The sequence below is a fragment of the Oreochromis niloticus genome, linkage group LG6 (genome assembly GCF_001858045.2).
Source record: "Oreochromis niloticus isolate F11D_XX linkage group LG6, O_niloticus_UMD_NMBU, whole genome shotgun sequence".
NCBI lineage: Eukaryota > Metazoa > Chordata > Actinopteri > Cichliformes > Cichlidae > Oreochromis > Oreochromis niloticus.
In genome coordinates, this window is record NC_031971.2 from 38562685 (window position 1) to 38578362 (window position 15678).

The 15678-nt window shown below is 37.6% G+C and overlaps 2 protein-coding genes and 1 long non-coding RNA gene across 9 annotated transcripts in view; 1 reads left to right on the forward strand and 2 right to left on the reverse strand.

Annotated features, from left to right (window-relative positions):
* Positions 1-384: 384 nt before the first annotated feature.
* LOC106097720 (uncharacterized) lies at positions 385-6233 on the forward strand. 5 transcript variants are annotated; one of them, XM_019359434.2, is made up of 14 exons: positions 385-531; positions 1391-1517; positions 1866-1966; positions 2058-2367; positions 2477-2559; positions 2734-2777; positions 2933-2966; positions 3077-3138; positions 3456-3539; positions 3922-4238; positions 4309-4490; positions 4708-4880; positions 5156-5363; positions 5480-6233. In XM_019359434.2, exons 2-13 carry the CDS (start codon positions 1397-1399, stop codon positions 5238-5240), a joined length of 1596 nt encoding a protein of 531 aa, XP_019214979.1. In that variant the 5' UTR covers positions 385-531; positions 1391-1396; the 3' UTR covers positions 5241-5363; positions 5480-6233. The 5 variants fall into 5 exon arrangements, with proteins under 5 accessions (XP_019214979.1, XP_025764059.1, XP_025764058.1 ...); XM_025908274.1 differs by having other exon boundaries at positions 4708-4821; XM_025908273.1 differs by having other exon boundaries at positions 4378-4490.
* LOC106097052 (uncharacterized) lies at positions 6175-10278 on the reverse strand. Of its 3 annotated transcripts, XR_002062280.2 has the most exons (5): positions 10097-10278; positions 9784-9889; positions 8440-9169; positions 7229-7445; positions 6175-6630 (listed from the first exon to the last, which is right to left on the reverse strand). It is a non-coding gene; the product is annotated as an uncharacterized LOC106097052 (long non-coding RNA). The 3 variants fall into 3 exon arrangements; XR_003220574.1 differs by lacking the exon at positions 7229-7445; XR_003220575.1 differs by lacking the exons at positions 7229-7445; positions 9784-9889.
* An 818-nt stretch (positions 10279-11096) lies between these two features.
* The window catches only part of LOC109202355 (uncharacterized), a 31845-nt gene continuing 27263 nt past the window's right edge, over positions 11097-15678 (reverse strand). The window contains exons 3-5 of the mRNA XM_019359436.2: positions 14482-14547; positions 13729-13866; positions 11097-13266 (exon numbers count right to left, since the gene is read on the reverse strand). Of these exons, the coding sequence (XP_019214981.1) occupies positions 13115-13266; positions 13729-13866; positions 14482-14547 (356 nt within the window). The 3' untranslated portion in view covers positions 11097-13114. The remainder of the gene's footprint in view (positions 13267-13728; positions 13867-14481; positions 14548-15678) is intronic.

The window sequence follows — 15678 nt, forward strand, 5'->3', positions numbered from 1 at the left end:
AGATTACACACAAGTTAATATTTAAACAATCAGCTGCTGAAAGCAGTGTTTGGATTGAAACTTACGGTGGCCCTGAGAGGCCAAACGGACTGCAACTTCAGAAAACACTTGCAAAAAGAAAAATGCTGCAAAAAGGAAAACGCTGCAAAAAGAAAAACGCTGCACTGCAACTTCAAGAAAAACGCTGCACTGCAACTTCAGAAAACACCTGCAAAAAGAAAAATGCTGCAAAAAGGAAAACGCTGCAAAAAGAAAAACGCTGCACTGCAACTTCAAGAAAAACGCTGCACTGCAACTTCAGAAAACACCTGCAAAAAGAAAAATGCTGCAAAAAGAAAAACGCTGCAAAAAGAAAAACGCTGCAAAAGCACACAAAGCACAACGGAAATAGGAAAAGACACAACGGAAATAGGAAAAGACACAACGGAAATGTTCCTGGGGAGACAATAACCCGACGGACCAGTTGCACGAACCAAAACATGCTAGCCAGTGCGCTGGGACTGCGAGACACTTCAAAGAAGTGGAGGAGAGGTAAATGTGTTTTAATCTCATGATTCTAATAATACTACAGATATACAGATAGGTGGTATTCAGAATACAGTTACTTTGTTGAAATAAATAGATTACACATCATTCTTTTCCTATTTCGTATGTTAGGTTATGCCCTCTCTATTTTTTTTTTTTTAATTCCACTCTGGTGGAAACCCAAACAAAACACGCATTAAGAGGCTCTAATCCCTGTGTCTCAGTTTCGCGGCCCATGCCACCTCTATACTTGCGGCAGTAAAATGACATGACAAAATATGTTCAATAATTATTGTTCAAAAAATTATTTAATATGAAGGCAATAGGCAGAGTGTTACAGGCATAGCGATAAAGAATGTGCCCTCATGGGCAGTGTAGTCTGTGCTGCAGGGAGAATGGACTGCCATACACTTTAAGTTTCTGTGAGCGAGGGAGGGAGAAAAAGGAAAGTGGAAAAGTATGAGTTCTCACGTAGCAGAAAAGGGAGATGGAAGCATGTAAATATAATAATAACCACTGCAGCCAAAAACAGTGCCTGACGAGTCCAGATGTAAGTACACTGTTTAGACTCGACTGTACACTGTGTTCGTGTTTTCCTCCGAAACAATAAGTTCGGTTGGAGCAGGCTTTCAACGCCTCTCTCTGTCTCTCGCTAGCAAAGTTGACCAAAACTGTAAAGCTAGTTACAGGTGCGAGCCAGACACTGAACCCGACGTATTAGCCAGAGGTCCCTTTACAACAGTTCGGAGCTGCGGATACATATATATATATAGATATATATGTATATATATATATATATGTATATATGTGTATATATATATATATATATATATTTTGCTAAAATCATACAACTCATGTTTTTCAGGTTAAGATGTATTGTCCATTCTGTGGATTCCAGTTTGAGAACTTGACAAAATTTTGCTGTTCCTGTGGAAAAGACATAAGTTTTGTACCAGCTAAAGATGCTTCCACAGAACAAGAACACTCAAGAGGTAATTTTTTCTGAACTTCCTGCTATTGTAACTCGTTCTATACGGAAAAAAACTTACAAGGGCAAGATTTGTTCAGGTGTTTGTAATTTACAGATAGTGTCATAAATGAAAAAAAAAAAAAAAAAAAGGAAAATTATAGACATCAGGTGTCATGTGACTAATAAATCTGCATTTCTGAAAGCAAAGACATTTTTCTGCTGGATGTGACTGTGGGGAAGACGTAGATTTTTTTGTGCATTATGTTCATAAGTTTTTTGAATAATTACTTTTTCATGTTTGCTTTTGAATTATAAACAACGATAGACCAATAAAGAGTCTCTCTGTCTTTCACCCTTTTTTCCTGTTCAGCCAAGACAGTTGTTCAGCAGTTCTTCAAGTACCGTGAAGGTAAAGAGGCAGAAAGGAGGATGTTCTCAAAATCCAAAAAGAAATCAATGAAAACAGTGAAGGTATAAATAAAAAGTTTTTTAAATGTTAATCTGTTGTCTGACAACACTTTTCTAATATGTGACCACTTTTTTTTCCTAAAATGTAATCTAGATTTCTGTTGGGATCATGAACAAACAAAAGACTGGCATGAGACCCATAAGAGGGAAATCACTACCATTACATGTTGACCCAAGCTGGTCATCTGAGAGGCTGTTGGGTGCTGCCATTAAAAAACTGAAAGATTTCAACCAAGATATGAAAGATGTAGAATACATCCTGCTCTACCCTGATGGCTCTCAAATAAAAAATATTCCAGGAACTGACACACCCTTTACGATTGAACTCTACAAAGAGGCCGTTGGCAAGTCTTACCAAAGAATTACACTATTTGTCTGCACACTTGAGGACTTTTTGTCAGAATGTGAGTTAAATAGAATTGCCATTAATTCTTTTTTATAGTCATATTGTTAAAGAATCTTGTGATTACTGTGTTGAAGATTTTAACCAAAGTATTTCATACGTTCCCACAGATGTTAGTGCTTCAGAAGATGAGGAGGATGATGAAGTTATCGTTAGGGTACCACCCGTTACGTCACCCCTCTCTGACACAGTGGTATGTAAATCTCAAGGATTCATTAGTTCGAGATGTTAGTGCTCTCAGTTCCGGCATAATGCATTCAATGTCTGAATATAAGACTAATATCATTCTATCGTTGTGTATATATAGTGGTAAGAATCTGAGCAGCCATAATCAACGAGTTTGGTGTTTGATGATTTTATCTGACAGCTTTGGTCAAGTCCAGAAAGCAGTACACCAGAGCCTATACGTCGGTAAGTTGGCTACCTTCTAGCACATTGATCTGGCCTCTGTGGCAGGTATATAAACATCTAATGTTCTTAACACTTTAATGTTAGTATTCGATGGCCACAATAGCATGTTATGTTTTATAACATTTTCTTTTTATCATTGGATCTATATTTTATAGGTCACCTTCAATATCCCAAACATCTGATGTGCAAGTACATAATACTCTTTTGTATAACAATGTTGCATATTTAATTGTTAAGTTTCATTTGCATGCCATTATATCTGCAGTTGTTATGGTATTGTGTTTGTGTTTATGCTGAAGGTTCAGTGTGGTACAGAATCTCAAATGGCATCCACATCAGGAGAACATACTACAAGTTACAAGTTAGTCTGACATTATAAAATTACATGATTTCCCCTAGGGATCAATGAAGCATTATGATTCTGATTGTGATTCTAAAATTTTAAAAATATAAAATGATATATTTTGTAAATAATTATAAAGTAATAAGCTCAGTGAAACCGTTTTGTTGTTGTTGTTGTTGTTGTTTTTTTAATTCTAGAGGCTCTCTATCTAATCCATAACTTGAGCAAATTCAGTCACTGTGAAGTACTTCAGACCCAACCCAGCCAAATGTAGAGCCAGAATTACTATTACATAAAATGTATTTTAATCTTCTGTTTTTACTCTTCTTTCACAGTATCTATACCAATATCTATGCACCTGTCGTTATTGACAGCAGTTCTTCAGATGCTGAGGGAGAGGAGTTGCAAAAGGAAAACTGGTAACTTTCATATCTTGAATAAGAACAATAAACCCATAGTGTGTGACTTGCAGTTAACCTATTTATCAAATATTTCTTTACTATAAATAGTGCTGGGTACTGCTGCTATTTTTGATCCTAACCTTTTACAGGAGCAAACATAGCTTAACTGTTCCTGTGAAGTTATTCTGCTGATGATTGTATTCAGAAAAAAAAGATTCTTAAAATTATTTGGTTGCTGATGATTGTTCTTCATATTACTATTTTGCTTTTTCAAATTAATTAACAGAAAAAGGCCAATTGATAAAGCAAGAAAAGTTACTTAAAAGATATTAAACAAAAAAAATACATAAAGTGTAAATAGTGTAAATATTTTGTTGCTTTTCACTGACTCATTCTACAGTGATGAACCTGATGGATTGACGGCTGCAGATGTCATCTCAAATCTGGCTCTGAAGATCAACAAAACCTCCTGTAGCAGATTCAACATTAACAGAGCCAATGTCTGGGATGGTGCCTACCGAGGCTTCAGAAGGTCTTCATATAGTCCCAACTCTGGCATGATGGTGAAATTCTCTGATGACGTGGGGCTGGCTGAAGAGGCAATAGACACAGGTGGGCCTACTCGAGAATTTCTCACCCTTTTGATGGAAGCCATAAGGACGAGAAGAATATTCGAAGGAAAAGACTATGCCAAATATCTCACATTTCATAGTAAAGGTATCTATTTTTTTCACATTTTTTCCATGGTCAAAATTACTTTATTATAATGAATTGTCTTTATCTTTAGCTGCAGATGAAAATGAATATTTCTACATTGGAAGAATGATTGCAGTTTCCATTGTCCATGGTGGTCCAGGGCCATGTTGTTTATCTCCAAACTTCTTTATGTACCTTGTTGGAAAAGACAAGACATTCGAGGCACCAATTGATGATATAACAGATGAAGAAATCAAGAAGGCTCTACTAGAGGTAAATTTGTGATGTTATGATTATGACAAACGCCAATAAATGCAAATTTTTAGTTTTAGTTATCCACTTAACATAATCTTGGTAACTGATGCCTGAAATGATTACTGATTGTGTAATCCAAGACTGTGTTAAATTGCACATTAATAGACAGCATGCGAAGGATGTCACTTGTGCATGTGTATGTGTGTGTGTGTGTAATATATATTTTTCTCTTTAGATAAAGAATGCAACATCTCTAAGTGAGCTCCGAGTAATCTCAGAAAAACACTCAAGCATGCTCCAGACAGCAGGATGCTATCGATTCATGAGGACACTGGAGGATAAGAAGAAGGTAGTAGCGGATTACATTCAGTGGTACTTCATCTACCGAAACTATCTTTCCATCCAAAGGTATAGAATTCAGACTATTATGTGCCCATTTAACAAAATCTTTTCAGAAGAATAAATTGTTAGTTTTTTTTATTCCCGTGAAATTTAAAGGACGGAAAAAATATATTCTAAATGCAAGACCTTTTTCAGGAGGACTTCTTTTTTGTAGCAGGATGAGTATCTTAGCTAGATAAGAATGTTGGTTACTTTCTTAACACAGTAGTTTCGGATGTGAAGTTTTGCTTTCTTGCACAAATAACATTAAACATTTTATTAAAAATTAGACTGTTTTCTAGTTTCAGAGGGTCTAACAACACTGGATTTTCTAAACGCCCTGGAACAGCATCCTTCACTCTTCTTCTCATTCATGTGCTACACTGAGACCAGGCTGACAGCTGATCTTCTGGAGAACATCTTTCATGTGCAATTTGGTCCACCTGGCAGCTCTAGGCGTCGAGACAAGAGTAATAAGCTACTGGCAAGACTATCTGCTTTCTGTAGAAGGTATTAAATTTGGTTGGAAATGTTGAAATGAGTACATTTATGTCAGCAAAGTGTAATGGCCACTTTTTCCTGTTTAATATCATTAGAAATAACTTTTATTCTCTTTACATTTTCAGAGAGAAATGGAAGTCTGTCTCTTGAAGACATTCTTATGTTTGCAACTGGACTGAGGGAAATTCCTCCTGCAGCAATTCAGCCAAAGCCACGGCTTCTTTTCCAGACCACTTCACGCTTCCCTGTAGCAGATGTCTGTGCAAATACTATCAAGATCCCAGTGTTACACAGTTATGAGGACTTCCAAGAAGCCATGGATTATGGCATCCAGAACTCTCCTGGGTTTGGGCTTCCCTAAGGTCCAAGTCCTTTTGCTTTTAAGCCACGTTTATGGTTTTAGCAAACATTTGAAGTTTGTGATTTGAAAATCTGAAAATTTTGTTTCTAATAATTTATAATAATTTCTGTAAATCACATAAAGTTTAATGCATCGCAGAAAGTTCAATCAGGTTTTGGAATTTCAAAAGCATAATATCATAGTGGGACAATTGAAAAAGTTAGACATATTTCACTGTGTTAAGAAATTGCGAAAGTAACAAAATAAAACATTTCTGAAGTATTCTAATGTACTGAGACACGCTAGTATAATAACACAGGGAAAAAATCTGATAAATTCAGTTAAAAGGCTTTATTTAATCAAACACCTTGATTCCATTTTTTGTAAGATATGCAAGTTGTTCTTTGAGTTAAAAACCCCCCCCACATAATTACAGGTATTGCAGAATGCTTTTGTAAACCTTTGTTTGTAAAACAGATCTCCAAATTAATCAACGTGTTTGTTACAGTACCTAATTAAAAGGAACAAGTTATTTTGTACAGTATGGTCTTTTGATTTCTTCAGGTAGAAAGCGTACACACTGTAAAGTTGACGGTAGTGAAACTATTTATATAAAAACTATGGTACTATTTTTTTTTTACCTAAATGCTCATTAATGTTGGTTTGTGACAATTAGTGTCAGTGGTAATTGTACCCACATCTAGCAGATGATTTTACATTGACTTCTAAAGTCCAGTCATATTTTTGAGTGTTATATAATTTTCAACTGCAGTAGTCCAGTTGACTGGTCGAGGGAGCTCACTCTGTCTTTCCAAGTTTGTGAAATGAACCTGGAGATTGTCGTCCCCACATAGACTGTACTGAGCAGGTAGAATGTCATCAAACTGGTGCAGGATTTCTTGAGGCACTTGGAATCCACACTCTCTTCCACCATACCTTAGGTCAGTCAGAAAAATGAACAAATTCAGTCACTTCTCCAGGTACTATCCTTCAAGGTTACACCAAAAGCGCAAAGTCAATCTTATAATTAAAAGTCAGTTCTGGAAATTGTGATTTTAAAGAATCTTAATTATGCATATATCTACATTTGTCGTTTTTAGCCAAGATGTGATCCAAAGTTAAAATATGATTGTGTAACATGTTTTTTTTGTTTTTTGGGGGGAAAAAAAATATAAAAATAAAACGTATGTGCATGAAGTCAGAGAACAGAACTAATGGCAAAACACAAGTGGCAGCTTTAATTTTTATTCAGCAAGAAGGTGAAAACAAAAAACACACTATTCAATTGCTAAAGTGAGTAACAGTTAGTGTAAATTGTTAAACCTAAATGACATACTGCTTACTTAACTCAAGTGGTTAGGTCAAGAAAGAAAGAGTGCACATAAGGGATGGACTGTTCCTGAACAATTATATAAATGAACAAAAGGTGGAATAACAGCAAGCTGGACAGGTATCCTGCACATACAATACACTATACTGAGGAAGAAAAATTTTAGTAAAACTATGAAATAAAATACATGGACTAAATACATACCTATGAGGTAGGTGATACATGGCTTCTGGTTTACCAGATGGACAACAAGATTGGCGCACAGGTCGGATGGTGTGAGTGTTCCAGAGATCTCTACTCGTCAAGCTCTTTTTGCAAGACATTGAGGAAGACATATCGTAGAAGGCATTTATGTTCATGACTGCCGTTGAAAAGATGCCTCTCCCTCAGGTCACTGAAGAGTTCAATCCAGAACTGAGTTCTAATGGTGGAATGACAAGGCATATAAAATTTAATAACACAAGTAATTAACTGTAATTGTCCACTTTAAAAAAAGTTGTAATCTTAAGAATATTGAACTGTGCGCAATTTCGTTCAAAGAAAAGCTTATTCACATGTTCTGAAGTGTTTCATCAATGCACTGCAGGAAAAAAAAAGCAACTTCCCACAAATAACAAAATTTAACAAAATGATTAATCCTTCAGTTATTCCTGCATTTGGCGGCTGAACTTAAGAAAAGTTGTAATATACAGGTCTGTCCATATAAATGTACTATTTTGTTTCTACATGAACACTGAAGCTGTTATCACTTGTTAGATACCACACAGAAATCCAAAAGCTAGTGAAAACATCAGTATTTTTTTTTTTGGCACACAACGTCGAAGAAATGTCTGAAACGAATGACCTCCTATAACAAATGGATTTCTGTCATGTTGGATCAGTGTTCTTATATTACTCCTATTACAGTTCTCAAATTTGAAGAATCCCTTGTTCTTTTATTTATATGACTCCCTACGGGTAAACTATTTGATCTAGATGTTAGTTTGGTACTACGTAGGCACACAAAATTGAATAAATTTTACTCATTTTTAAATAGATCAATCTTTACTGATGCCATTGCCTATAGGATTTATAATAATTTATTAAAATGTTGAATGTCAGTTTGTTTGTTGTTTTTCATAGTGCCTTTTTTAGGACTTTTGTGGAATGTGTGAGTCGGATTTTCTTTCTGAGTGTGTCGTTTTAATACAAACAAATGTCACTGGTATACCAAACCATTTATTATAGTTTTTGAAGCAGTCTTGCATCACATGATTAAAATGTGTAGGTGACTATGTTTTTGTTTGTGTGTTTGTGACTGTAATTTAATATTTGAGTATAAAACCCCACCCACAAAAAAAAGTATATCGCTGACCACGAAACACCTTCAGAACCATTCAATTTTAGTTTCAGAATATATTTTAAAAGCCATGTACCTTTGCTTTCTGAACAAAGACCACCAACTTTCAATCCGTTGATTTGTAGTTGAGGTGCCATACATATGACTGTGGGCTCCTGCAAGTTCATCTCCATGGTCTGATCTTAAAGCACAGTGAATGGCTGCCATTGTGCCATTTTCTGTGCCACAGTCTGTACGAAGGCATGCTGGAAGTTGACCAAACCGTGTCACGCACTCCATATAATATTTTGCAATAACACCTGGTTCATTATTTGAGCTGCCACAGTTGAGCCACATAACTTTCCTTGAAAATCCATCGACACATGCACTAATAGCAACACCAAAGGGTTTCAGCTTATCATATCCATCCACATGCCACACTTGATTTGGTCCTTCTGAAAAATATCCTCTTCGAACAAACCGGCGTTTACAGCGACGCTTAACACCATATGGATCTAGTCTTGAGAGTATGTGCATTACATCATTTCTTTTAACTGTCAGATTATACTTTTGTCGCAGTGTCTGACACATGGATCTGTAACCCAGAAGCTGACCTGAGCCTCTCAGTTCTTGTGTAACAGTAGAAATGACAATGTCAGTGGGAGTAAAGTCAGTCCTTCTAGTCATTCCAGCATCTTTTAGCCTCCTCTTTAATGTTCTCAGACTCATACAAATATTATGCTTGTTTTCAAGAAAGTCCAGGATCACTTCATATGTATGGCCCTCAGAGAAATACTTATTGATGATGTCTGTGACTGAGACTGGGCCTAAGGTTGAAGAGAAAACGTGAAAAGATAATTACGACCGCAGGAATCCACAAATGCACTTAATAAGTGTTTTTAAAAAAATACCACATCTGAAACAACTCTCAATAAACATGACTCAAGTATTTAATCTTCTTGATGTGTGCTTAAATAAAGGCCAGCGAAAGCTCAAAGAACATGGACCAGGATTCAGGACTTAGACCTCTATGCTGACAACTCAAAATGAGCAAAATTAGAGAAGTTAGAAGAATTTCGTCACTGTGTACATATGCCCTATTGCTATAGACAAGTCATAAACAATTTTTTAAAAATATGCCATAGAACCGGTGGTAGGCTTAAACCAGAATACAGTTCTTAGTACCTACCAGTTCATGCCTTTGCGTTTTTAGAATTCTGATTTATCTTTGCATACAGAGTCTTTAACAATACAAAAACCTTAGAATAAGGAAATGAATATAGTACTTTTGGAATGGCACATGAATAATAATCCCCCCCCCCCCCAAAAAAAAAAACAGTTTAACACGCACTACTGAAGCTACTGTGGTGTATATCAGTCGTTATGAAGCAATTAAAAGGTGAGCAATAAATACTAGAACTTCGGAAAGTGAAGTGCTTACCATTCTCTATAAAAGGTGCTAAAACTTGAATGTTAGTTCCACAGGACCCACAAAAAACTCCAATTTGCCCCACTAGCTGGATTCCACAATATGGACAATACATTGCCTGATGAAGACACAATGCCAAATTAAAACCTGAACACATTGACTGCAACACTCCTTAATGACTTTGACTTATTAGTATTTGTTCTCGAGTTTAAAAAAGCTTAATTTCTAAGGCTACATTAAACATTATCTTTGTTAGAATTATCTTTGAATGTATATTCCAGATATCTGTAGTATTATTAGAATCATGAGATTAAAACACATTTACCTCTCCTCCACTTCTTTGAAGTGTCTCGCAGTCCCAGCGCACTGGCTAGCATGTTTTGGTTCGTGCAACTGGTCCGTCGGTTTATTGTCTCCCCAGGAACATTTCCGTTGTGTTGTTTCCTGTTTCCGTTGTGTCTTTTCCTATTTCCGTTGTGTCTTTTCCTATTTCCGTTGTGCTTTGTGTGCTTTTGCAGCGCTTTTCTTTTTGCAGCATTTTTCTTTTTGCAGGTGTTTTCTGAAGTTGCAGTGCAGCGTTTTTCTTGAAGTTGCAGTGCAGCGTTTTTCTTTTTGCAGCATTTTTCTTTTTGCAAGTGTTTTCTGAAGTTGCAGTCCGTTTGGCCTCTCAGGGCCACCGTAGAAACTGCCTAAAGCTAGTTTAATTTAACTGTACACATCGTATTTAAATGTTTGATCATGTTTAAGACCAGCAGTGAGACAGGAGACGACATGAAGCCATGGAGTGTGACCACAGCAGGAGAAATGAGTTAACATCAGTGTTTGAGATAAAACTGTAACGTTTCCTGTTAACACGTCTCACGGGTGCAGTAAACAGCAGGCTTTCTACATCAGGACATAATAAATATAACCTAAAAATCAGGTAACACAGCCAGGGACAAATAACAGCACGGGACATTTTACACACAAACACTGTCACCATGTACTGCTGTTTTTCAGTAACTGATCATCAGCAGGTGTGAGCAGCTCTGCACACCAAAGTGTTTTAGAGTCAAACAGCCATCTGTCCCACAGCTGCAGTAAAACTTAACCAGAATCAGGTCTGGGAACAGAACTATGAAAGAGTTTGGACTTTCTTTTTACCAGGACTATATAAAAGGAATTAGGATTTTCCTGCTTTGTGAGGGTAAACATGTCATTGCCAACCTGAGGAATATCAGGGAGGTGTCCAAAAACCCGCCCACACTCAGTCTCACTGATCTGCAGAGAGACGCCCTCTTCAAACTTGTGAGCAAGTCACTCATCCATGAACTGGAGCCAAATGTTGGACACTTGTTCCTCACTACCATTCACACTTCATACAAAGTTCCCTTCATAGAAATCAAACATACACTCTTCTAACAATCAGGAATTTCTTTCCTCGTGATGGCTCATCTGTAAAAATGCTTCTTGTTTATAATGACAGTAGACTTTATGTCCACAGCTGATACAGAGTATAACTGTATGTATGTGACCACCAATCAGTGTACGGTTACATGTCCTGAATGTTGTCAGAGCAGAAGCCCTAATTACTCATGGCGTCAAATTCAGTCAGGATTACAGATTACTGACAGCACTGATTACATCTGCGGTCTGTGACAACAGTTAGCCCTGCGGCTTCAAACCACAGACTGTATATAAAAGATCAACAACATGACAGCTGACAAACTACCAACAGAAATCCTGATGTTCAAGGATCAACTTGATCAAACACAATAAATAAAGTAAAAGTGAATTGATTCTAATCACAGTCTTTATTTAAATAGATGTAAATGTAAGTTTATAACCAGAATTTTATCCACCATCCGTACAAATACATGAAATTCTCAGTAAATCAGCATCATTCAGTCTCACTGTGGTTTTTACAACAACGTCAAAGAAAAGGAAAAACTACCAAAGATCAATCGTGTAAAGTCTGTCACACACACTTCACAGGGAGTCTGTAATCTTTGGAAATGTCTTTTATTGCAATATTTTTACAACAGTAAACACCAAAGAGACGGGTGTCTCAGAGCATTTCAAGTTTCCTCAAAATCAGTTTTGGTTTGTTTGGAAAGACGTCATTCCTGTTTGGTTTAAACCAGGAATATCCAGGAATATCCATATCATTTGACATCCAGGGCCACTTACAGCCCACGTATGTGAGCGAGACGAGTGAAGCTAACTACACATTTAATCCCTGAGATATTTTAACATGACAGAAGAAGAAGAAGTGCCAATACAAGAGAACATCTCAGTGTTTCTACAAGATTAATGCGTAAAATTGAGAAATATTCTCACCGCTCGTACTGCCACATATGATTGAAGGAAACAGTGAAAAACAGGAACGTTTATGTTATTGAATTATTTATCTGTTACTATCTATTCAAAAACTACACTTAAACGCCCCAAAATTTGTGCCCTCCTTCACATTTTCCAAATCCCTCAGGTGGTCCAGATTGGAGTCTTTGCTGGGTCGCTTCTGGACCCTGGGCCTTATGTTTGACACCCCTGCTTTAGACGGACTTTATAGGCTTCCCACTGCCTTTCCTCTGGTTAATGTGAGCTCATTTACTGATGCACATGTATTGAAACTAATTACATATCAGCTACTTGACTACAGCCAGCGTTCTCAGAAACCAAACAATCGAGCATCAGCACCAAAAAAAACTTTTTCCTTCTTCTTTTTAAAAACATCGTCCCAGTGGGATTCTCTTCATTGGTAAAATTTAAAAAGCCATCACTGAGTGTACGCACGTCCATGTGTTGTGCGCTCTCATGGTTTTGGCCGTGTAGGCAGCAGATCTCAGCCCTCCTGTTACTACAGCGAACTCACTGATGACACCCACAGAGATGTGGTTACAGTCGCTCCAAGACAACAACAGTAACAGACTAAACTACTTAAATAATATGATATATTATAACGTTTACACATTTAAGATGATCTAATATACACAAATGTCTCTTTCTTGTGGATCTTTGGTGTTATCAGAGACTGACATCCAGAATCAGTGTAACATGTATTCAGTACCTGATGAAGAAAATGTAAAAGCAGCACTGCATATCAGAAAGAGCAGGTCCACTGAGATACATGAGCCAGACTTTAAGGCTTCATTATGTGTCTGATCTTTAAAAACCTAAGACTCTCTGCATGGATGTTACAGGTTCACAGTGCAGCAGCTGCTCTTTGGATCTTTTGTAGACAAATGTCTTAAAGAGACAGACAGTAAAGACAGAGGCCATATTTACTGCTATTTACTGCTCACTGTCAGGTCCTCAGCATTAAACATGACCTTTGTAACGCTGGACGTCTGTGGGAGGTCCGTTACACAGCTGTATCCTGCACAGCTGTATACTGCACAGCTGTATCCTGCACAGCTGTATACTGCACAGCTGTATCCTGTGGTACATTCTCCTGTCTGGAGGATCTTCCAGGATCTTCTCGATCACACAGCGCGTACCAAACCCGAAACCTTTCTGTGAACAAAAGAAAATACAAAATACGACTGATGACTGTGGATCACGTGTTAAAGATGTCACGCTGCTCACTGAAAGAAGACGAGCAGCTCTGCAGACACAACAACACTGAACATGTCACTGAGGTTTAGTCGAGCTGTTTCTACAGATCCAGACTGAAAACAGCGGAAACAAGAGATGCTGACTGTGACTCCTAATTTCTTAACTTCATCAAGTTCATATTAACAACCAGCTGCAGCTGATGCATGCAGGCTGCCGACCACAGCATGTGATGGTATTTGTTGTAATATCTGGATAAAAGCTAGAAATGATCAAACCTTCAAAGGATTTTGAAATCTGACTTCCTGGTTTTACTTTCAGTGACACAGACTGAGAATCTGTCAGCTCATCGTGTCTCATAGTGAGAAAGTTCATTCATCACAGGTGAAGGTAACCCCACATGAAACTAACCCACACTCTTACTTTTATGCTCACACTGAGCTTTGATTCGCTCACGATATTTCCACACAGCACAGCCGAGAAGAACGGCCAACCCAATCAGTACACCAACACCAACGATCCAGAGTATCCAGTTCTTTGGAGGTGTAGTTGGTTTTGGACCTGGAACAGACAAAAAGGAGACAACAAGTAGTTTCACTAATATCAGTGATGTTTATTTCAATGATGAAATTCTTCTTCCTAAAACAAGCGCTCAGCCACAGAGGTGGTCCAAGGTTTTATGGGGCCTTAAGCATAATCTGATCAGGGGCCCCTCATCCTCAGCTAAACCCACCTCCTAACACCCATCTCAGCAGCAGTAACCATACAGTGATCATTACTTTATTTTCGTGAACTGCACAAAATAGACAATCATGGCTTACTATGAGTTTGGAAAGCAATAAGAAAATTGAAATAAAAACAGCATGCAGTGCATTTAGAAAACACTATTTGAATTTCTTTTGAAATATACAAAATGCCAGAAAAGTTGCAATAAATATGCATAAATCTAACATCTGCTAAATCTTATATAAGTTGCAAATGGCAAAAAGTGAAATATTAAATATTATAACTAAAAACTTCAATAGGAAACCCAAATACATCACAAAAAATAGACACAGGAAAGGCAGTCTTCTCTGCCAGAGAAGGATAAAAATATAAAAACTACCCATGTCTGCTGTAATAAATGCTGATGTATTCATACTGATATATGGAAACGGGCCCTCGCTGAAAACTCACCAGCGGTGCTGTGATCAGCTGATGTTTGTGCTGGTGTTGTTGGTGTTGCAGAATAACTGGACGGTCCTGGGGAAACAGGATGAATTCATTTACAGCAAACTCAAATATCTCAGATCAAACAATAACCACAGCAGCTGAAACACTCAGCGAGCTGAGGTGTGACAGTGGTGGGAAATCACACTCTGAACAATAATGTGCATAAATGAATGTGTGAAACAGACGTTCAGTGTCAGAAAGAATCGATGTGACATCTGTTAAACAGCCGCCCGCCTCACGAGCTCACGTGTGTAATTAAATTGATTTTGGCCGTGTTTAAATTTTACTGTGTGCATGATATAATATTATCACTCATGGCAGTATTAAAGGAAAAGCTTAAAATCTTTAAATGAAACTCCATTTCCCATCAGCCTCTGAGTGTCACAGGCAATGCTACCTCTAATTTTTCATGTGTCTGAGCGAACAGACAAACTCCCTGAGCGATCTCGTGGACCACTGTGAGCGACATCAGACATGTGCACTGTGGTCACACCACCATCTAATCCTTCCAAGTTACATGGTTTATTAAAATAATCAAATTACAGCATTTACTGTTATGTGACGGCTGTGTGCAGGCAGGAATGGTGGACCCAAAGTGCAGACGCTCGGAGGCAAAAGGTGAACTCAAAACAGCTTTAATGCTGAACACAAAAAAGGTAACAAAACTGAGACTCCAAATAAACTCAGGCAAGCAGACAGAACACACAGCATAGTAAATGGTAGATCGCGACACGGACAAACTGAAACACAGGGTTTAAATACACAGAGGGAGCAATCAAGGAATGGGCAACAGGAGGGAAACACAGCTGGGGCAAATCAGGTCTATCGAAACAGGGGAAGCAAAACCAGATAGATTAGCATAAGACAAGGACCTTCAAAATAAAACAGGAAACATAACACAGACTGAACTTACAGACACAGACTCACAGGCAGGCACTACAACAGAGAGACGTGGGACCAGGGCAGACACAGACACTGACTGGACACAGGGATATAGCAGACAGGGGAGACAGCAACTAAGGATTACACAGAGACATAAACATAAGAAAGAACTCTAACAAAGAAACCAAAGACTAGAAAAGATAAATAATATCAACCCGTTCTCACTCCCAAAGCGTAACATTTTACGCTAGGTGACAAATCGTCAACATATTACGTTTT